General features: G+C 45.2%; 1 protein-coding gene across 2 annotated transcripts in view; it reads right to left on the bottom strand.

The window, feature by feature from the left end:
• GRID1 (glutamate ionotropic receptor delta type subunit 1) overlaps positions 1-22,800 on the bottom strand; it is a 640,626-nt gene that overhangs the window by 108,406 nt on the left and 509,420 nt on the right. For both annotated transcript variants that reach the window (XM_077895250.1, XM_077895251.1), the window contains 3 exons: positions 6,821-6,922; positions 5,209-5,406; positions 641-965 (listed from right to left, as the gene is read on the bottom strand). In XM_077895250.1, coding sequence (XP_077751376.1) covers positions 641-965; positions 5,209-5,406; positions 6,821-6,922 — 625 coding nt within the window. The remainder of the gene's footprint in view (positions 1-640; positions 966-5,208; positions 5,407-6,820; positions 6,923-22,800) is intronic.

Here is a 22,800-nt window from a genome sequence, read left to right on the forward strand (position 1 = left end):
GCTGCCCCGTTGAGGCCAATTATTTCTCCTCGGTCCCTTCGGTGGTAGCAGAAGAAAGCGTTTCACCGACTAATCTTATATAACCTGGTGAACAGGCGATACATGTTTTGCCATGGTGCAAACAAAGCCAACACTCACATTAGGAACTTTGCAATTCATAGTTTAGGTCAAAACTGCACGAACCAGGAACTTACCAAGTGCTCTCCAGACTTCACAGAGGAAGGAGACTTTGTATCTCAAGAATGGATGGAGTATTGCTTAGATGATTGAAAAGCAATTGTGATTTTTTTTTTCCTATTAAGACTGCAAATTTAAGCAAGATTCAGTTTCATCTGACAACCCCGGATGCATAACAATCAACCTAATGTGGGAGGGGAGAAGAGTGCAAAGCAGAACTCCAAAGTTAATTTTATCTAAAGCGGAGAACCGGGCTTTGAAGTTGAGTTCCTTGTCACTTCATTTAATTTCTATCTGTATTACTCAGAGAAATTGGGGGCAGCCTGATATTGGTCCTGTCCTAGAGATGAAATAAAACTGCATTTAAAATGACTTTGCCAAAACCTATCTAAGAACTCGGCCAGTGGGCAAGTTCTCTCAGGCCCCTGGGGCTCCGGCGACATCAGGAAACCAGGACTCGTACCTTGCTGTACGAAGGCCCCGTAGACTATCCAGATGGCACTGTGCAAGGTGGCCGAAGCGGAGGGTCGGGGCTGGGCAGCACTCTGAGCCCTCACGGCCTGGATCCGGTTCAACACAAATATCAGCACGCCCACCACGGGGATGGCTGCTGCAATGCAGGCCCACACGGCAAAATCAAACGGAGCAAAAAGAGAGAAGATGCTGATTTTCTCCTCGGGCTTCTTGATCAGGATGCCCACCGAATAGTCCATGTAGCGCTTGCTGAAGTCCACAACGCTCTCCCTCTCCGGGGTGATTGTGATGGCCGAGATGGCCAGGTCTGCTCTCTGAAAGGCAAAACCAACTCATCAGGCATCGGTCCCCACTTCCTGCAGGGTCCCACCCCGGGGCAAGGCCTGCCCTCTACCCTTTGGGCTGTTTTGTCAAGAGGAAACAGATTCAAGAGGTGACAACCTGTGACCTCGAATATTGTAAAAAAAAAAAAAAAAAAAAACCCCACTAAGTTGTCTGTTTGAATTATAGTTTTTCTTCACTTTCTTGTTGTTCTCGGAAACTTCCACTATCTTCTTTCTTTTGCCGGTTCTTCCTTCTACCCCAGCCCTGCTTCCCACCAAGAAGGCCCTTCCTTCTATCTTCTTCTAGACTTATCTGCATCCTTGCTATACTTTCATCAAGCCTCTCCAAGCTTCCATTAGCCCACATGGATGTCTCCCTCTCTTCAGATGCTTCAGAATTACGTGGTAAGTTGTACGACTACTAGAAATCTCATTAATGTCCCAGTCTCTGGTTGTTTTATATGCAGACTTTATGCCAGAGAGTAATATCCTCCAAGACGAAAGGGGTTATGTACTGTCATTGATCAGCCCTTAATTCATGGCCTCGCAGACATATGGGTTGATTTTTCATATACTAAAGCCATGTTGGGAGGGAACTTTCTGGGCACGCTGGACTTTAAAAAGCACCTTGCAATATTTTTGCTTTCTAAGATGGACTTAATTTTAAAAATAGACAAAGACTCCAATAAGATGGAACTAGACTGAAAGATGAGAGTGCCAAGACTGGTGGAGGTTAGGATAAGTAGGCCCCAGGGGATGATGGTGGGTAATAATGGGCCTGCAGTCCCCACTCCAACCACAAGAGCATCAAAATATACACTGATCATCCTAATCTTGGCTCTTGGACCTTTAAGTAGGAGGCATCATCAGAACTGCTTAGTTTAGAGTAATCAGCTCTGACAACTGATCCAATGTGCATATTTAAATTGGGAAAAAAGGGGATCCCTGGGTGGCGCAGCGGTTTGGCGCCTGCCTTTGGCCCAGGGCGCGATCCTGGAGACCCGGGATCGAATCCCACGTCGGGCTCCCGGTGCATGGAGCCTGCTTCTCCCTCTGCCTATGTCTCTGCCTCTCTCTCTCTCTCTCTCTCTCTCTGTGTGTGACTATCATAAATAAATAAAGAAAAAAATATTTAAAAAAAAATAATAAAAATAAATAAATAAATAAATAAATAAATAAATAAATAAATAAATAGGGAAAAGAGGGGTGCCTGGGTGGCTCAGTCGATCAAGCAGCCAACTCTTGGTTTCAGCTCAGGTCATGATCCTGCCATTGTGGGATCAAGCCCCGTGTCAGGTTCTGTGTTCAGTATGGAGTCTGCTTTAGGTTTTCTCTTTCTCTCTCTCTCCTCCTCTTTCTCTTCTCTCTCTCTAATAAATAAAATCTTTTAAAAAAATAAATTACATTGGGAAAACATACATAAAAAGACTTTATCGGGAAAAGATTTTTATCAGGTTTAATATGTGGACTAGACTGACAAATACACTGATATTCTAATCTATGAAATCCAGGGATGCCCGGGTGGCTCAGTGGTTGAGCCTCTGCCTTTGGCTCAGGGCGGGATCCAGGGGTCCTGGGATCAAGTCCTACATGGGGCTCCCTGCAGGGAGCCTGCTTCTCCTTCTGCCTTGTCTCTGTCTCTCTGTGTGTCTCTTATGAATAAATAAATAAAATATTTAAAAAATTAACTATAAAATCCAAAAAATTAAATAAATAAACTGTGAAATCAACAACATATCTAGAGTAAAAAGAAAAAATATTGGAGGTAATGAGGGTGAAGCTCTCCTCTTAGACTTATCACATTTGTATCTCTGGTTCTTGCCTCTCTTTTTAAAAACTCAAGAACCAGAGATTTCCTTTTAAGAATTTGGAGCATTCAAAGCGTATGTAAGGACTAAGAAGAGATCTTGTGGAGCAGGACAGGTTCATAACATGGGAAGAAGAGAAAGTAATTTATGAAGCCAGGACTAGAAGAAGCACAGGGAGATTGAGTTATGACCCCAGTAGAGGGGTCATAGCACTCCCACCTCTGAAACTGGAGGTTAGAGCAGGTGTCTGCAGATGTGAATTTCATAGGTAGTTGAAATAGTATTTCAAGCCCACAAATCTCCATTTCTTTGCCTAATATAGGAGCACATTTTTTTTTTTTTTTTTTACTTAGGAGAGAAGACTTTTAGGTTGCTTAAAGAGAAAGACAAACTTTTGAAACAGTCTCTAAAGGATATAGCCAAGGGGTCCAACAAAGGACAAATTAAGGAACTCAGTCTGTCCTGAAGGCCTAGCTCAGGTTGAAGGCCACACAATGTTCATACTTCCATTTGGGCAGATTTGTGATTTTCTTCTCTAATTGAATGCAGCAACTTGGATGTCAGATTCAGAGGGTAGATAATATAATCAAGTCAGGGTTTCAGTACAGTAAGAAACCAAGAACAAAGAGAATCACAAAAGATGAAGGACACGGGATTATCTGGTCCAATATTGAGGGTATGCCAGCCAGGGAAGGATGCGGTATCACAAGGACACAAAAATCTTAAAGAAAGATGAACCTCAAATACATGTGCTAAGTAGAAAGGGCCAGACACAAAAAACCATGTATGACTCCATTTAAATTAAATGTTCACCAAAGCAAATCTATGGAAATAGAAAATAGATTGATGGCTGCCTAGGTCTGGGGTCAGGAATGGAATTAACTATAAATAAGTATGAGGGATCTCACTGAATTGATGGAATTATCCTAAAACTAGATTGTTTTTAAAAAGCTTTTGTTTATTTGAGACAGAGAGAGAGTATGTGAGCACACGTGCCGGGGGAGAGGGGAGCAGAGGGAGAGGGAGAAGCAGACTCCCCACTGAGGCAGGAAGCCCAACAAGGGGCTGAGATCATCAAAGGCAGACATTTAACCGACTGAGCCACCCAGGTGCTCCCCAAAACTAGATTATGAAGATGGTTGGCACAACTCAGTAGATTTCCTAAAAGTCACTGAATTATTTGAAATGGGTGTATTTTATATATAAAACATTATATGGTCTCATTCATTTGGGGAATATAAATAATAGTGAAAGGGAATAAGAGGGAAGGGAGAAGAAATGGGTAGGAAATATCAGAAAGGGAGACAGAACATGAAGACTCCTAACCCTGGGAAATGAACTAGGGGTGGTGGAAGGGGAGGAGGGCGGGGGGTGGGGGTGAATGGGTGACGGGCACTGAGGGGGGCACTTGATGGGATGAGCACTGGGTGTTATTCTGTATGTTGGCAAATTGAACACCAATAAAAAATAAATTTATTATAAAAAATAAATAAAATAGTACTGCAATAAAATTGTTTTTTAAATAACTTAGGAGAAGTTGGAGAGATTGTGTGTGCCTTTGTGGGTCTATAAAGCAAAGGACCTATGTTTTAGGAGCAAAAGTTCAAAAGACGTGGTAGTGGTAGGACACAGCAGGTGGTAGTGTCAGAGTGGAACAGTGACAGCAACATGCAAGATGTTAACAGAACGCATGGGTACAGACACTGCCATGGAGCACAAACAGAGGTCACCGGAGGGAGGCAGGGCAGTCAGAACACTGGGGTCCCCTGGGGATGTCTGTAACGTCAGAGATGGCGGCAACAGCAGCACTAGGGAACGAGGCCTGGAGCAGATGCCACCATCATAAATAACTGTCAGGAGATGACCCACGGGTCTGGGGTGACAGGGGTGAGGACGGGGACACGGTGAATTGGCCTCATACCATGAGTCTCAATGAGGACCCAGGCTCTACAGGAGAGAGGAAGAGTAATTATGTGAAATTAATCTGAGGAATGTCGTATCACTTACACACGACAGTGCAGACGCACGCACACACTCACACGCGTGCATCTGTATAGACACACCCCACCGTGAGCCACGAGGGGGAAAAGAATCAGCACTCACTAACACTGCCTGCGAGAACCAAGTTCCTATTTCAGCCCAAACGTGGGGTGGGTTGCAGGAAGGGTGTGCTACAGGGCAGGCTCTGGAGAAATGGCAGCAGTAGGTACGGAAGGAAGACAGAGTGAGAGATAGAACCCAGAGGTGGAGCATGGCGGGGCGGGGTGGGCTCAAGAAGAGAGGGCTCTAGTGGGTGAAGAGTGGTGACCTGTGATCTGCTTAGCTAGTTCCGGAGTTCTAAATGCCTAATGGGCCAAATTTAGGGATCACCGCAGAGGCAGGCAAGGTGCCCCCCCCCAACCCCGTGGGCCGGCCCCGGGACCTACCTTGCTGATGAGTTCCCCGATCATCCCGTTCCAGGAGGTGTTATGGAGCTGGTGGCCGTACCTGCCATCGGGGGCCTGGTAAATCTCATATTTGAAGCCCAGAGCCTTGGCCAGCGCATCCAGGACATCTATGGAGAACCCTTTATAGCGCTTGGGCTGTCCAAGGATGTTCTCAGCCACCATCACGAAAGGCTCTTCCTGAGGACAACAGAACGAATGCTCTTCAATTAAATCACGGGTTCCGGGATACACACCTTTCCAGGGTACTGCTGGAGAGACCAACCTGATGAATCCGCTTTAGAATGTTTGCGGACGTGGGCATGTGTTCACCCAACTTAGGCCTGAGGTCTGAAGATCTCGGCCCTGGATTAAAGCAGTTTATGGACACTTGGCGCGCGCTGGATAGGAAGATCCCTGCCACCAGCACACTGACGGAGGGACGGAGATTTACTTGTGCTGTGTGACACTTTCCCAGCCTCTGCTCGGAACCCCATTGCCAGAATGACATGATTTGTTTTCATTCCTTTATTTGTGACATTCAGGACTCTGTCCTTAGGAAATGCCATAATTCTTCAGGACCCACATGAGAAATGTGGTTACTTCTCATCCAGGATAAAGAGCGACAATAAAAGCTCTATGATATTAGATTGAGAGAAGACAATATTACATCCATCAGATTGTACTAGAAAATGGATTCTGATTCATGGGAGAAGGTCACACCATAAGTCAAAGCCTGGGACAGAATTAAAGCCCGCCGTTCCTGAGCCCAAAGCCACATTCACACATTTTGTCCTGTGACATATGTGCTTCTGCAGGGCACGTGGTCCTCTGGAGAAAGCCTTAGCTTTCCCCATCACACTCGTATGAAACCGAACAAGACTTTGGGCAAACGGCCCCGGAGAATATATCTCATTAGTGTCCCTGGGGCCGTGGGGGGTTATGGCATAATGCTTATTCTGTGATGTGCACATGGGATGGAGGAGAACGCTGCTGCCAAAGGCTTCTAGGGCTGAAGAGACATCAGCATCTGACGGGACACAGGGACCATTTGAACCGTGTGAATCTAAAATGTCTCCTACAGCCCTAAAAAGCTGAAGGAAGAACTTGGCCGGAAGATGCCCCTAGTCTCTTAAAGATATAAAAGTCTACGATTCCAAGACTACCGTGCAGGAAAACTGCAACAGACGGTCTTTGTTGTGAAGTTTGTGTCCCACGGGGCCATCGGCGAGTTTGGGTGCCGGAAGAGTGGCCTCCTCCAAGCACCTTTGAGGACTCTGGCTGCCAGCAAAGCTCTCTAGAGGACTACCAGGAGGTCAAGATACTGTTTACGTCCAGGAACAGGTAGGGCTGCGTCTGCTTGGAAGTTTGGCCGTGGAGATTAGTGGTTCTTCTCCCGAGCAGCTCAGTCACCTCCGTGGAAGGCCCTGGGACAGAATCTCCAACCCTCCTCTTCCTTCATTACTTGCAAAATTATTTGCCAGAAAGGCCTTATGAGCCCCCAAGCCACTACACGAGATCCCCTTCCCCCAAGCCCAGCATGAAGCCAAACAGAGAGAAGCCCCTAACTCCAAAGCCCAAATGGTGAACCGCCCCAAAATGCCCGTGATCCTACCAAGACAGTCACCACTTTGAGAGTCAGTCCTTGGAGGCGGCTGCCCATGGGCCTCTCTTGCAGGCTGCCATTCAGGCCTTTCTCTGAGTCCCACGTCGCCAGCTGTGAAGGAAAAAGGGAGTGTGAGGGGCAGAATGGGCATCTGCGTGCAGCCCAGGACTGCGGCCCTCAAACCGGGATCCTGGGTCCCGCCACTGGGAGGATAGCGGTCCCCCCGTGTCCCGGAGACTCAAGGCCACCTTAAAACCTTAGAAAGAATACGTGAGTGACGGAAGGTCTCCCTTCCTCCAGCAACTCATCTGGAACTCGGAGGACTTGTCACATCCTTCAAGTAAAGCCAGTTGGTAAGAAATTGTTTCCAGAATGAACATTTCTGTCTAACGTTATCCTATCCGCCCATGGGGTTCAGATCACCACGTCTCCCACAAAGTGTCTTCTTTCTTTAATTACCCTGTGACTTGCCCAGGCCGGAGGGCCCCTGAGTTCAGCCAATGCTGCCACCAGGGCAAGATGAGGCTGAGCAGCATGTCCGGCTCGCCTTGCGCCCCGATGCCCATTGCAGGCAGGGTCGAGAGCTCGCGGCCTGTCTTCGCTGAGGGGGCAGATGTCATGATTCTCTTTGATATGCAGGTACAGGTACAGGTACAGGCCTGGAACACCCAGGCTCTGGATCTGCCATAGCCCCCCAGGGCTGCGGAGTCCCTCCCACGGCCAGAGACAGCTCTGACAGGCCCCCCAGGGCGATTGGGGAGCCCCTCTACGGCTCAGAAACAACAGGCGATGCAATGTCCTTCGCACGGCGTCCCCTCTCTGCATCCCTGCAGGCCCGGGAAACCATGGTGAAATCTTGGTCTCATCAATGATTCTCCATCATTAATTGGTAAAAAGGTACAAGGCACCTTAAGCAGGATCTCAGCACTTGGGCGCCAGGGATTGTAATGCAACCCCAGCCACCATCATTGAGAAACCCTGTCCTTTTAGGTCGCTGCAGATTAGGTTCTCTTAAGAAGGCTTTTAAAACATACCGAAGGCTGGGCCTCATCCCCAGAGATTTGAATTTAATTGGTCTGTGGTGGGCTAGATATGAATATTTCAGCTCCCCAGGTGATTCTAATGCACAGCCAGGATTGTAAACCTCTGCTCTAGATTAAAGCAGGTGATTCTCAAACTGTAATATGCACACAAATTATCCAGGGATTTTATATGCACTTTCTGATTCTGGGGCCTGTGGTTATTCCTGTCTAACAAGCTCCCAGGTGATGCTGCTGCTGCTGCTGCTCCATGACCACCATTTAAGCAGCAAGGAGTTAAAAGATCAGACCACTGTGGGCAGCATCTACTTCATCAGAGAAAACCGACAAGTCCCCTAGTTAGGCTGGGCAGAGCCATCCCTCTGTGGAGAAATGTCACCAGGTGCCCTAAAGGAGCCACCAATAGCACTACTTCAGGACACTTCTACTCTCCCAGCATGTCCCTTAGCCTTGACATCTGCAGCAGGGTCTGCACTCCGAGCGTTGACTACGAGGCCACAGTTGCAGAATCTGTGGGACCATTCCATCTGGAACATACTAGAACCCTGAGGCAGGAACACTGGGATGAGACACATGGTTGTCGAAGCAGTTTAAAAGGAACCTGGAAACTCTGGCTGTCACTTTGGACACAATACCAACTAAGACCCACTCCATCCTAAGGTATAGGATGCCTGGCAGTGATGAATGAATCATTTAGTTAAGAGCATGGCCATGTGCTCTCAGGAGCTCCTCACAGCCGCCACCAATTAATTTGAGGGGCACTGCAGTTAAGGGCAAAGTTAAAATCTACCCAAACTCCTGTTCAAGGACATCAAAGAATTCACACTCTGGGAACTGGCATCGTGAGAAGGAAAGCTCAAGGCTGTTTCCCCCTTGGGTCTCAGGAAACAGCCCTGGGATCCAGAATCAATTCTTGCATCTGGATTAAAATGCTGGTCAAAGGGGAGAGACCAACCTAGATGAAAAGAGTCAAGGTGTTGATTCCCTACATCCTGTGGACCCTCCGATATGGACCAGGGTACTCATGATGTGTATCTGGGCTGCCCGCTGGCCCAGCCTTGGAGCTGCTTAGCCCTGATGGGTAATCTGCTGCCCCTCCTGGGTTGGGTGGTGGTAAGAAGGCCCCTGGACCACCTCAATGACTGATAAAGTCCTAATGAAGGCAAGCTCGTCCTAACAATGACATGTTAGTGCCATGTACCAGATATTTCGCCTTGCAGCAGGACTTGACGTCCTATCATGTGCTGCCAAACCTCCGTGACAGAACCAAAGGGGCACCTCAACTCCCTGCTAGCACCTGCATGAGTAAGCACCTGGAATGGGGCTCTGCTTGGCCTTGAGCAAACAAACTCTACCTGTCTGTCTCCCGGGGTTGTAATCAGTCTTGAGGATGGGGAAGAGAGGCAGGAAAAAGCAGCTGGGATGAAGCTCTGTCCTAGAGTTTTAGCTCAGCTGCGAGAAGGGCTCTGCCTCTCAGTCCCTAACGGTACAACCCTCTTCTAGCTCATTGCCTGGCTCAAGGCAGCAGCCTCTCCTTTGATCTCATGAACCCCAACCTCTCTCTGACAGCCTCTCCCATTGTGCTGATTTGTACCTTTATAATAAATAAACCCAAACATGAACTGTGTTAACGAAAAGTTTCAAACGACTTCCCATTTCCTGCAGAATAAATCGTAACACTCTGAAGCCTGGCCTTAAAGAAAAAGGCCTTCCTTATGGAGATCAAGCCTGACAATCAGCTTCACTGAGGTTTGTGTAGGCCCAGTCCACTCCCACCCCAGCAAATGCCTCACCCTCCTCATGCACCTCACATGGCATGCTTCCTCCAGTTCCTTCTGCCTGTAATACCATTCCTCTTTGGTTGGGTCTGGTACATTCTTAACTCATATTTTTTAAATAAGATTTCACTTTAGAATAGTTTTAGTTTTACAGAAAAGTTGTAGAGGTTGTGCAGAGGCTGTCCATATACCCCACATCCAGTTTTCCGTATCCAAGATGTTACATTAGTGTAACACACTGCTCGCAGCGAATGCAATGCTGATGAGCCCAATCTCCACCATTTACACAGAGCTGGGTAGAGATGATCCCCATTGTCTTCCATGCTGGACCTAAGGTTGTGACCCTGCTGTGCAATTTGGGTTGGTTACCCTGTCCCTTTCGAACAAAACCCTGTCTTCAGAAACTGTCTAGAATTTCAGGCTCTTGGACTAGACCTTGCCTTACTTATTTCCATCTCAGGGTTTCCAACCTTGATTTGAACGCCATGTTCTCCTCTCAAAGATCAACTTACTACACTCGGTAAAGATCTGGGGAAGAAGAGAGGAACTCAGAGGTATGAAAGCAGCGTAAGTTTGGTAGTCGACTGACCTATATTTAGCTGTGTTTCCACCACTTACCTGGGTACCTCAGAGAGCACATTTTACCATGGTGCTTAGAATTTTGCATAAATTTGACTCCATTAAGATTCCATTTTCTTATCTAAAAAGTGAAATAAGAATACTTTCCCTGCCTACCAAACACTTAGGGGTTATTCAAAAGGGAAAAAAAAATCACTTTGAAATAATCTGCTATAAAATAATAATCACAAACAAATCAGGATATAAACCTCTGTGTGCAATAAAACCTCAATTATGGTTTTTTAAAAGGGTGGTGGTAAAAATGGGAGGAGCTTTGTTGAAATGTAATATATGGATACATCCAGGTGGTGGAATTATGAGTAATCATTGCAACTTCTTGACATTGTTCTGTGTTTCCAACAGGTTTGTCACCACTTTCACAGGAGGGAAAATAAGCTTTTGATCAAAATAACTAGCATAGGTGACAAGGTCCTGTCACACGCATTTGTACGACTAAGGACTGAATGGAGGGTTAAATTATCAGAGTTGGTGTGTCAAGACCAGCCTGAGCGTCAGAACCCAATGAATCAGTCCTCGGGCTGCAAGGAGCAGTGGCCAAGGCGTGCCCATCTCCTAGAAGAGGCAATTGTAGGTCATCCAGCACGGCGTCTCCCATTCTGTGACCTCCTCAACATGGCACGGGGCCCGGTGAGCCTGCTGGGTTTGGAGACAGGGAAGTAGCCACTGCTGAGGCCCAGCTCCATGAAGACAGACAAGCTTTCTCCACTAAGAAAGAAGGACAGCAATCCTAAGGCAAAGCCATTTAAATCAAAATGCAAGTACCTGAGAGGGGGAAAAAAAATTCCTCCAAGCCTATAATTACCCCTATTTTTATTTTCCTGCAAGTATTCAGGACTTAGAGGCTTTTATTTTTGTGTGTTTTTGTTTTTTAATACAGACCTCTGCCTCCCTGGCCTTCAGGGCATCCTGTACTCTGACAGAGAAAGAAAAAATACTTCAAAGTGAAACCAAAATTCCGCCTTCAAACACATCAAAGTGCAACCATGTTCTAGGAACCAGGATCCTTGAGTTGGGCAGGGAAGTTTATTATTCCCTCACATCAGCCTCAAGCCAAGCGCCCCAGGCTGAGTGAATCCCCCCCATTTTCACAAAGCCTTGTGTTCTTGCCCAAATCTTAAGACCAGAGCAGAAACCCTTCATTTCTGAGTGAGGCCATCCCTCTGAACACCTGATATGTTCAGACCAGAACACGGAAAAAAAGCACAGCCCAAACAGAAGACTCCAGTGGACTTTTCTTTTGAAAAGAAATAAAACAAAGCCTTTAAGTGGATTCCCAAACATGCTGCCGACCCAGATTAAGAGAGACGGTATCCGGCTTCCCTCCCGAGGGCGCCTGGTTCTCCTGGTTCAGGATGCCGAGGAAAAAGGTGCAGTCAACGAGAGCCAAATGAGGCTGATAGACTTGATAAATGGGAAGCCAGAAAAACCTTTCCCTCGGAGAAGTCCTGACACTTAGTCACACAGCTGCAGACCATTTCATTTGTACATAAGGGCGTCTGTTCTGACTTTCCCTTGTATTTTGCAGACAGGATTTTGTTTATGGGATCGATGAATTTTATGGCCACAGACACCCACTTTTGACAGCTGACCTGTCAAGATCAGTGCCTGAAAAACTAATTTCCAGCACTGTTAAACAAAACGAGAACTGCCACGATTTGATAAGACAGCCGTGGTTCTCATTCATGCGGGAGGTCTACTGCGCCCAGACCAGAAGTGTGGATAGAGCCAGAGGTTACTGCACAACCATCCCCTGAAAGGAGATATATGGTTTCAAAATCTGATTATGACAAACAACTGTTCAAGAGACCAGCCAATTGGAGAATAAATTTCATAAACCACTGGTCTCGGGAAAATATATTTCCTGAGTCAATCGGGGTGTTCTTCATGTTAGCGTTTGAGTTGTGAGACGTGGGGATTTGGGACTTTGCGGCCTTGTCTTTAATAAATGCAGGGCTATTAACCATAAATGGGACAGGCCTTCCTTGGAAGAATGGTCTTTCTGGTCTATAATCTAGTTACAGAGGTTTCTTAAAGTGTCATCCCTTTCCATGGGGAGGTGGGGGGGGAGAGGAGAGGCCATCCAACTGCTTTACAGCCCAGCGACGGAGTGTGACCAGTTTCATATAGAGAGCCTCAGCAATTCCTGGGGAGGAGGTGAGGGAAGGAAAGAAAGTAGGTTTGCCTAACTCCAAATCCCATATTTAACTATATCCAGCAAGACAATAGATCAATAACCTACAGCCGCATTTTACAACTAAGTGACCAACTACTTCAGTGATAAGCTTATCTCAAGAGAGCACTGAAGGCAGGAAGTGAAGTTTTTATGACCACGTCTCTCAGACCTCACAGCCATTGCCGGAGTCCAGTTTGAGCCGTACCCTCATTGACCGGTGACTGCATTCAGCTGCGCGCGGCCTCGGCTGAGATATGGGCTGCCGTAGTGACAGCCACAGTGGGTTTATCCTCATGGCAGTGCATGGACTTTTCTAAAGCAACAATCCTCTATTAGCTGTTGTTCTATTGTCCATTTTTATGGGTAAATAGACGGGTTCAATGTATAATTCAAAGGATCACAGTCCTGGGGAGGTCTGGAGTAGAGGGGGCATCCACATCTTGACTCAGCTTGAGTTGGGGCATCCAGCCAGCCCTGGCTTCAGAGAGTCCATTGCACATTTTAAGCTTTAGCTAAATGCATGCACAACATGTTTAGACACAAAAATGCATCTTGGGAACTGAATGTAAGAATCGGAGCATAGAATATCATTTGTGGCCAGGGTGTCTAAAGTAAGGTCTAATTTTAAAGTTCATTTTGGTAGGGATGCTTGGGTGGCTCAGTGGTTAAGCATCTGCCTTCGTCTCAGGGTGTGATCCTGGTGTCTGGGGATAGAGTCCCACAACAGGATCCCTGCAGGGACCCTGCTTCTCCCTCTGCCTACATGAATAAATGAATAAAATCTTTTTATTTAAAGATTTTATTTATTTATTTATTCATGAGAGAGAGAGAGAGAGAGAGAGAGAGGCAGAGACACGGGCAGAGGGAGAAGCAGGTTCCATGCAGGGAGCCCGACGTGGGGCTCAATCCCAGGACTCCAGGATCACACCCTGGGCTGAAGGCAGGCGCTAAACCGCTGCGCCACCCAGGGATCCCCCATAAAATCTTTGTTTAAAAAAGTTAAATTTCGGGATCCCTGGGTGGCGCAGCGATTTAGCGCCTGCCTTTGACCCAGGGCACGATCCTGGAGACCCGGGATCGAATCCCACGTCGGGCTCCCGGTGCATGGAGCCTGCTTCTCCCTCTGCCTGTGTCTCTGCCTCTCTCTCTCTATCTCTCTCTCTATCATAAATAAAAATTAAAAAATAAAAATAAAAAAGTTAAATTTCATTTTGGGAATTCCAGGCTATCAGAGCCACTAAGATATGGGCCTCGTAGAGTATGAACCACAGAAGATGATCATCAGGGCCATTCCTGAAGCCCCGGACAGGCTATAACAAGAGGAGACTCATGTGGAAGCGAAGAATTTAGGGGAGAACTGAAAGTCTCAGCCCAGGACATATGTGTGCAAGGAATCATACATTTGGCAAAAGCTTGTACTTCCTAAAAACACGCCTCAACAGAACTTGTGTTACACGTCCAGAGGGCAGAGCCATGAGAAACTAAAAGAAGAGTAAAATAGGCCAGAGAGCTGTCACAAATGGGGGCTTCATGAAAAACCTTTAGCAAGGACGGGAGAAGGATTCTCCCCAATGGTGCTGGAGAAGGGGACCAGAAAAACAAGCAGAAGTGCCATCAACATTGGCAACCAGGTCATTCATGATGGAGACCACGGACATGCCCCAGTGCTAGCCTCCACTATCTAAAAGTACAGGCACGCAGGACCCACTGGGCCAACAAAGGGATAGAAGGACTGACCAACTCCAATGGTGCCAGTGATGGAGTCTCTCTGCCACGTTAAGAGCAAGGATGGAGGCAGTTCCACTCAGCCTAAGACGTGGAAAACAGCAAGACAAAGTTTCTTTCATTGTAACAAAGAACCAGATAATCAATAAAACTATATTTTTAAAAATTTAGCCTCCAAGAGAGCTGTGGTCACACAACCATCTGGTAAATTTGCAAACTGCAAAAGATGAGAAGCCCCTCTAAGGACAGACAGGACACAAGGAATGTTTCATCTCTGATAGATGATGGAAGAAGAAAAGTTGTAGTTAATAACAGCAGATAAGAAGAAAAATAAAAGACTGAAATTTCACCAGATTTTTAAAGACCCAGTTGTAGTGAGGTTCCCTGGGAGCCCAGACACAAGGGAGGCCACACCCACTCATCAGCTCTTTCCTCCAAGCCTGGGGGAGGGGGGGTGGGAGGTGGAGTGAGAGAAACAAAAACAGGACAGAGGTACAGAGCGTCCAAAAGTTATAGGACAATATCTGATATGAGTTTATCTATTATTGGGCTTGTGTCTGTTATACCTGAGTAAGTCTTATAACTCAATTATAAGAAGAAATTGTAATTTTTAAAAATTGAAAAAGGACTTATTTTTCCAGGAATACGTGAAAGGATAATGTGAACACAAAACTATGTATGCTCAACATCATACGTCATCGGAGAAATGCAAAATAAGACCACAAAGACACACCACTAAGCCTCACGAGAGAGGCTAAAATCAAAGACTGACATTACCACGTGTTGGTGAGGATCTGAAAGGCAAAAAGTGCAGCCACAGCAGACAACAATTTGGCAATTTCCTATAAAGTCAAATACTCACTGACTCTCCCACCCAGCAATTCCACTCCTAGTCACTTACCTAAGGGAGATCTAAAGTACGTCCATACAAAGGTCAGTGTGTGGCTGTTCCCAGAAGCTTTATTCACAATTACCTCCAAAATGGAAAAGCTCCAAATGTTGGACACGGCGATCCACGAATGGATAGACAAAATGTGGCACTTATACAATGGAACACTACTCAACAATAAAAAGCAACAAGCTACTGACCTGTGTAACCGCACGGATGAAGGTCACATGCATCACACCCAGGGAATGAAGCCAGCCGCCAGAGACTTTACGACCCCATTTCCATGACTTGCTTGAAAATGCAATATTATTGGTCCTGAAAATAGATCAGTGGTTGCCTGGAGCCAGGAATGGGAGGAAGGTGTCGGATGCAGAGAGGAAGAAGGGCAGGGTAGTGGATGTAGTCCTTGTTTTGAGGGCTGAAGTGTACGCGTACCACTGGGTGCATTGGACCGGACAGTGTGCACCTGCAGTGGCTGAGTTAATTGCACAAAATTGCCTCCAAATAGGCCTAACTTGTTTTATACAAACACACACACACACACACACATACACACACACGCTAGTGATTTGGAAAGCGATGAAGCCGTGTGCTGGAGAAGTGGAGTAGAGCACTAACCTCTCATAGGTGGACCACCTACGATCCTTTGGCAAGAATGACAACTTCTAAAGCAAGGACGGCGACATGATACTAATGATGACTGACGTTAGCGCACTGGTACCGTCATTCTTGAACTAGCTGAAGCTAAGCAGGCATCAAGTGGCCAAGAAATTACCTATTAATCCAGAAGAACTGAGTGTGTCTGCATAAAAGTTTAGGAAGAACAGAAGTGCAGTTTTACCTTCAAATAGTTTCTTAGTGTGTCTGTGGGCGGGGGGGGGGGGCAGGGACTGACCTCCTAACGTTGTATGTAGTATGATCCACCTCTTTAATGCTCATTTCTTTTTGTGAGATGCTACACAAGCACACCTAAGACGAATCGGTAGGTTGAATGGCTATTTCCGGCCTTAGACAGAGCAGTGGGACTGTAGGGATGTTTGTCTCCTGCACTACGCTACCCTGTACTCTTTGAAATGTTTTACAGAGAGAAAGCATCGCTTTTATAATCAGAGGAAATACAATAAAGCTGCTTTCACTTTGAAAACGCGCTGCAATCTAGCTTGTAACTGTAATGTTGATTTTGTATCTCTAATTGCTTAGGTGTATTGGTTTTGTCTCTCTAGATAAACGGTACATTCAGCACGGGCAGCGTCTACAGTGAGACGAGCCAGGCTGGAATTCTGTTTCTTCGACTAGCAGGCCGGATGCCTCTGGAGAGTTACTTGACTTGGTCATATTCTATCTCTGTCCTCAAGTGTCCTAATCTGTTATTAGTTATTAATAGACGCGAGCTTTTGTCATCGACAATGCATTCTTTGCTTTCAGGTCTCTATTCTGCACGGGCCTGTACTAGCAGCTCAAGAAATTAGCAGCTCAAGAAATTCTTGCCAGCTTGCATTGACTAGAATTAATGCACTTTACGCACTATACATCAGTCGGAAGTCTGACAAGATACCTTCCTCAGCCTGTGGATCCCAGGCACTAGGAGTCCCTGCATCATAAAAGTAGGTGTCTCTGACCAAATACTCCATATAAGCTTTTGGCTCTTTTCCTCTCTCTAGACCGCTCTTTTCCTTTGTTCTCTGACGCCTCGTTACCCCTTAAAGATCACTCCTTGCACCCTACACCAAGAGTAAAGATCACTCCTTGCACCCTACACCCTACTCCTTCCACCTTACACCACTTGCTGGTGGAAATGCTTTTCATGATACATTAAATTCCACGTCTACCTATTCATAAATAGACTGCTATCTCTTGTGTGGCAGAGACGATCTGTTCTTCACTGCGACTCGCTCGATAAAAATTTATTGGAAAAATTAATAAAATTGACCACGTCCTGGGCACTTCCCCATTAACTGGTCGGAATTTCATGCTCTTCGCAAACTTAAGCTTCAGGTAGGTCTCACATCTGAAGCTCTGCAAGAGGCTTTCTTAGTCAGCACTGATTTATTTATGATGGTTGGAAGTGCCTGCACTGGATTTTCTCCTTTGCGTGGTTTTGTTTTGCAAACTTACTTTAAGACTTTGAGTCATTGAAAAAGTGTTAGTAAAGTGAATGATTCAGAAGACCTTTCTTAAAACATTTTACATCTTTACCCCTAGACTTTTGTTACACAACATGAGGTCTGTGCCCGGTCACCGGGGAACTTGTTTAAATCCAAGAATCTTGGCCCTACCCCCATGACTACTGAGTCGGGGTCTGCATTCTGATAAGAATCTCAGGTCACACATAGGCGCAGTGGAGTTTGAGAGCAGTTTCTAGATCATGCCATCATTATCCCTTACCTGGAATCTTCATAAGCTGCTTTACCCATCTCACAATTCCTCTCTGATCTGCTTCCTATTGAAATTCTACACAGCAGCTAGAGTTTCCTTTTCTTCTTTTCATGAAAATTGTTTTATTTCATTCTCTTTCTTAAAATTCTCACGTGGTTCCCAGTTAAATCCAGATTAAAAGCATATATCCTCAAATCCCAATGGGCAAGGAGAAGAAACTTACAGCCAGAATGTTCATAAATCTTGACTTAATTTATAGCACAAATGTGTGGAAGAACTGAGAGTTGAACTTTGTTTATTTGGGATGCAGATTGTGTCTTGAAAATGATTATTACATATGCAAATTATGCCCCAGCCTCATCCTCTTCCAAGATTCCCGACAAAAAGCTCACGTGGGGAGGGTTCCTGTTGGAAGCAGAAGCACAGTTGGCCTATGGAGCCCCCGGGGCTGCAACGTGAAAGGGAGGAGCCTGAAATTATTGTTTTATCTCTGTTCTGTTAATAAAACGGGAGTTGTGGGTTTTACAAAAATCTGTTTCTAAATGGAGGACTAGATGGCTTTCTTTAGGGTCAGCTGGGTGACTCAGTGGTTGAGTATCTGCCTCCAGCTCAGGGCGTGATCCCGGGATTCCAGGATTGAGTCCCGCATCAGGTTCCCTGCATGGAGCCTGCGTCTCCCTCTGCCTGTGTCTCTGCCTCTCTCCCTGTGTGTCTCTCATGAATAATTAAATAATCAAAAAATATATATATATGGCTTTCTTTATTTTGGTGGGGGTTGGGACTTGTGGCTTTTAAAAAAACCACTTTTGAGTAGAATGTATATTTTTTTGGAGTTTTTGTTTATTTTTTTAGAATCCTCCAGAGCAACATGCGAGACCAATGGAGTTAAAGAAACTCAGAGACCTTTATCAATTCATTGTACTGTTTGTGAACTGGTACAAATAATAACAGAGATCCTCCTAAAACGTTTATATTCTCACAGTAAAAGGTTAAACTGATATCCACATAATAAAAGAGGAAATATGAAGTGCGTTTTAGAAAAACAAAAACAAAAATAAGTATATCTCCTTTTCATGGCCTGGAGAGTCTCTGAGACCTAGTCCATACCTGCCCGTCAACCTCATCTCGGGCCACGAGTCCCACCTTGCTCACTGTGCCCCGCAGATGCTGATCACCTTTGAATTGCTCTCTCAAGCCAACATCTTTCCTGCCTTAGGAACTCTGTGTACACCCTTCTCTTCCCTGATAACCCTTATCTCCATCCTTCACATCCTATGGTTGGCTCTTTCCCACCTGGCAGGTCTTACCCGCTGAGTTATCCTCTTGATAAAGCCTCCCAGGTCACTCTTCCTAAATTCTCAAGTGCAAGACTTTGTTATTTTCTTTATAGCTCTCAGATGTTGTAATTTCTAAAAATCACCCTCCACAATAGAAATGATGTTTGTCCTACTTGTTTTTGCCCAGCGTCATATAGTAAACATCTGATACAATTTCTGGCATATAGTGAGCCGAGCTCTTAACGAGTTTTTGTTGAATAAGCAAACCAATTAATAACTTAGGCTAGGGGCAGCACTTTTCCAGAAAGGGCTAGACAGGAAATATTTTAGTCTTCTTGGGCGATATGGTCTCTGTGGTCAACCACCCAATGAGTGTGGTTGGGTTCCAATAAACAACATAAATGGCAGGCTGGATTTGGCCCAAAGCCTATATATAGTTTACTAATCCCTAATAATTGATACCTTCATTTCTCTTGTTCCCTCTGCCTAGAATGTTCTCCCCTCCAGTTGAACTTTTTAAAACACTACCCTTCTTTCAAGACTTAATTTATCATTTAAAAAATATTTAATTGTCATGTTTTTAGGAAACCTCATTTTATCCCTCCAATCAAAGGTGACAGATCCGCCTGCACCTTTTAAAGCCTTATACTTGTCCCTTTTCCACGGCACTAATTACATTCGGGTTTCTTTGACAGTTCCTGTAGCGCACTGTATTTTCTAAAGATGGTTGTGACAATATTTCCCATCCCACCCGTTCCTCTACAGTGTGGCTTCACCACCCTCTATCAAGAAGTGAGGTTTAATTCCTCTCTCTTAAAATCTGGTCTGCATCTGATGCTACATGTCTTTGAGGCAAGGTTACAAAAAGGCCACGAAGCTTCTGCCTAATTCTTGAGATACTTGCTCTAAGACAAGGCTTCTCCACCTTGACATCACTGACATTTTGGGCCAGAAGTTCTTTGTTGGGAGGAAGAGGGTGGCCTGTGCATTTTAGGTTATTTAGCAACATCTTTGACCTCTACTAACCAGATGCCAGTAGCGTCCCCTTCCCACAGAATAATAACCAGAAATATCTTCAGACATTGCCAAATATCCTCTGGGGGACATAACTGCCTCCCGTTTAGGACCACTTATCTAGGAGAAGCCAGCTGCCGTGGAAAACGTTTCAACACCCCGAAACCACACGGAAAAATCACTTGAAGAATCACATGTAGGTATTCTGGGCAACAGTTCCAGATGAATTCAGCCTTCCAGCTACCTCTGCCAAAGTGCTAGAAATGTGAGCAAAGCCATTTTGAATCCTTAAGATCAGCCCATCAGCCAGATAAGTAGCATCAGGTGGTCTCAGTTAATGTCAAAAAAGTTGCCAAGCCAAGCCCTGACCAAATGTCTGATGTGAAGAATACATACGGTATAATAAAATTTTTATTTATAATTGTAAACTTGTGGACATTTGTTATGCAGCAATAATAACTTGAACAGAATTTGGTACCTGGAAATGTGGTGTCACTATGACAAACATATAAAGTATGTAGAATCGGCTTTGGGATTGTGTAGCAGGAGAAGCCTAGAAGGACCTAGAGGAGACTTTGGTGGAAGTAAAATAAGCTCTGAGGGGACAAATGATGAAAGTTTAAAGGAAAATGAGGAAAGTTTTATTGAAAGCTGCAGGAAAGAATACTGTTGTGATACAGCGGCAGAAAATTTAGCAAAACCATTATCTGCAATAATAAGGAAAACCATATCTCCTTAATAAGCTGATAGACCTGGCTAAGATGGTATCACGCAGAATTGTATTCTATTTTCTCTTAGCTGTGTGTCATCCTGTAGGCATATATGCATAGATGATTCCTGAATAAACTACAGAAGGAATTTTGTTTTCAAGCAAAATTTAGAGAAAATACACAGAAGCCATGATATGTTGGATTCAAAAATGAAACCTTCTCAGGCCCAGCCTCTTCTAGCAGAGAATTCTAAAATAATAGAGGTTCTTGATGCAAGGAACAAATCCCAGAAAATGTGGCACCATGAAATCAAAGGTATGATGATAATACCCTTCCTTAAGGTCTTAGAAATACTCAGGAAAGCATCCTGTATACCTTCAGAGAGATCAACCTCTATAATCTGAAGGTGTGTGTCTCAGACCTTCTCTATTAGACAACAAAGCTTCTAGAGTTCCATAGCAGCCTGCCAGGGAGCTCCAGATAGAGACGGGCCTGACTCAAAGTTGTGGGCATGGGTGTCATCTGGTGTAGTGAACAAACAATAAACTTAATAAAAATCCACATGATTTTTAACAGAATTGTAATGACAGAAGCACAGCCAGCTCAAACTAAATAGTACAGAGAGGATGTAAAAGGAAGAGAGACCAGAGATTCCTCTGGGCAGGAAGCAGTTGTGAAAACTGTACAGCTGCCAACACAGTATAAATTTTATGGAAAGTAGAGATGACTTCGGAGGGAGAATCAAGACCTCAAAGAAGATCAGATAGAGAATCACTTCCGGGAAACAGTAACAGGCCCTAATTAAGGAGCTAATGACATGAGCCCAGGTGGCTGGCTATGGGAACCGATATGGACCGGTGATCACCGTGTGCCTCTTATCTCCTCCCTCTCTTCTGAAGGGGAGTGTTTATTGCAGTTATACTATCACCGTCTTACCTTTACATATATTGACTGTGGGGAGGTCGGACAATCTGTCTCTTTAGACTGAGGTCTTCAGATTGAGACGAACGGCACTCAGAGAGCTACATCCAAGAATCCGTACCGAGGAACTTCATCCTTACTTTGACCTGATCTAGATGAGATATGAGCCAATGACACAATGGAGCAAGGCTCTGGGGTTCTTAGGGGAAGGAATGAGGAATATTTTTCATGCAAAGGGGTGTGGATCGTTGTGGCCAGAGGAAAGAGTGAAACTTCCAGATGGTGTGTTCGAGGGGAAACAACAAAATCATCTATACCATATGCTTTTCTAGAACATGACTTCACCACTTCCTCATCAACACGTGGAGCCCAACCCCTCTCCTCTCCCTTGGATCTTGACTGGTTTCATGTGTGATTTATAAATTGCGGTGGAAGTAACACTGTGATTTCTAAGGCTACATTTTAAATGATCATGCAATATCTACTTGGTTCTGTTGTGACATTTGCTCTGGGGGAAGCCAGTTACTACATAAGAAACCTAAGAGCCCTGAGACCATATGCTGAAGAGGCCATACGTAGGTGCCCTGGCATATCTAGATGAGCTCAGCCTTCCATCACCCCTGCCATGGTGTCAGACATGTGAGTGAAGCCCTCTTAAACTTTCCAAACTGGGTCTATCAGCAGACTGTGTACAACTAAATGATCTCATTGATGCCACAAGGAGCAAAAAAACCACCCAGCCGAACTCTACTCAAAGTCTTGACCTATAGAATCTGCAAGATACAATAAAATGATTGTTGTTTGAAGCCACTAAAGTTTGGGGCAGTTTGTTTTACATCAATACTAACAGTTTCCCAAGCATTTGTCCTCATGCTCATCTTCTAAGAATGTCTGGATCTCTGCATTCTCACAGCATCCAACAGGTGGGCTGACAGCACACAATGGGTGGACTTATTTGTTTATACTCCACAAAGCATTGTTGTACCTAACATCTTTTATTTTTTAGATTTTATTTATTTATTCATGAGACACACAGAGAGAGAGAGAGAGAGGCAGAGACATAGGCAGAGGGAGAAGCAGGCTCCATGCAGGGAGCCCAATGTGGGACTCGATCCCGGGACCCCAGGACCATGTCCTGGGCTGAAGGTAGGCACTAAACCACTGGGCCACCCAGGGATCCCAATACCCAACATCTCATTGGAGTGCCACCAATGCTTTGTGAGAGAAGTCCTGCCAATGGAGAAATTGAGGCTCAGGGAAGTTGCATGACCTGCTGTGTGTCTATTAAATAGTTTGGGGAGGCTGTGAACTCTAGACTTCTGAATATAAGTCCACTGGACTTCTCTTGTGAAACACTTTTTCTGCACACAGCAGGGTCTACAACAGCATTTACTCATTTCATAAAGACAGAAAGAAAGAACGAATGTGCCCAAGGCTGTTAATTTTG

This window comes from Canis aureus, chromosome 4 (assembly GCF_053574225.1).
Source record: "Canis aureus isolate CA01 chromosome 4, VMU_Caureus_v.1.0, whole genome shotgun sequence".
NCBI classification, from domain to species: Eukaryota; Metazoa; Chordata; class Mammalia; order Carnivora; family Canidae; genus Canis; species Canis aureus.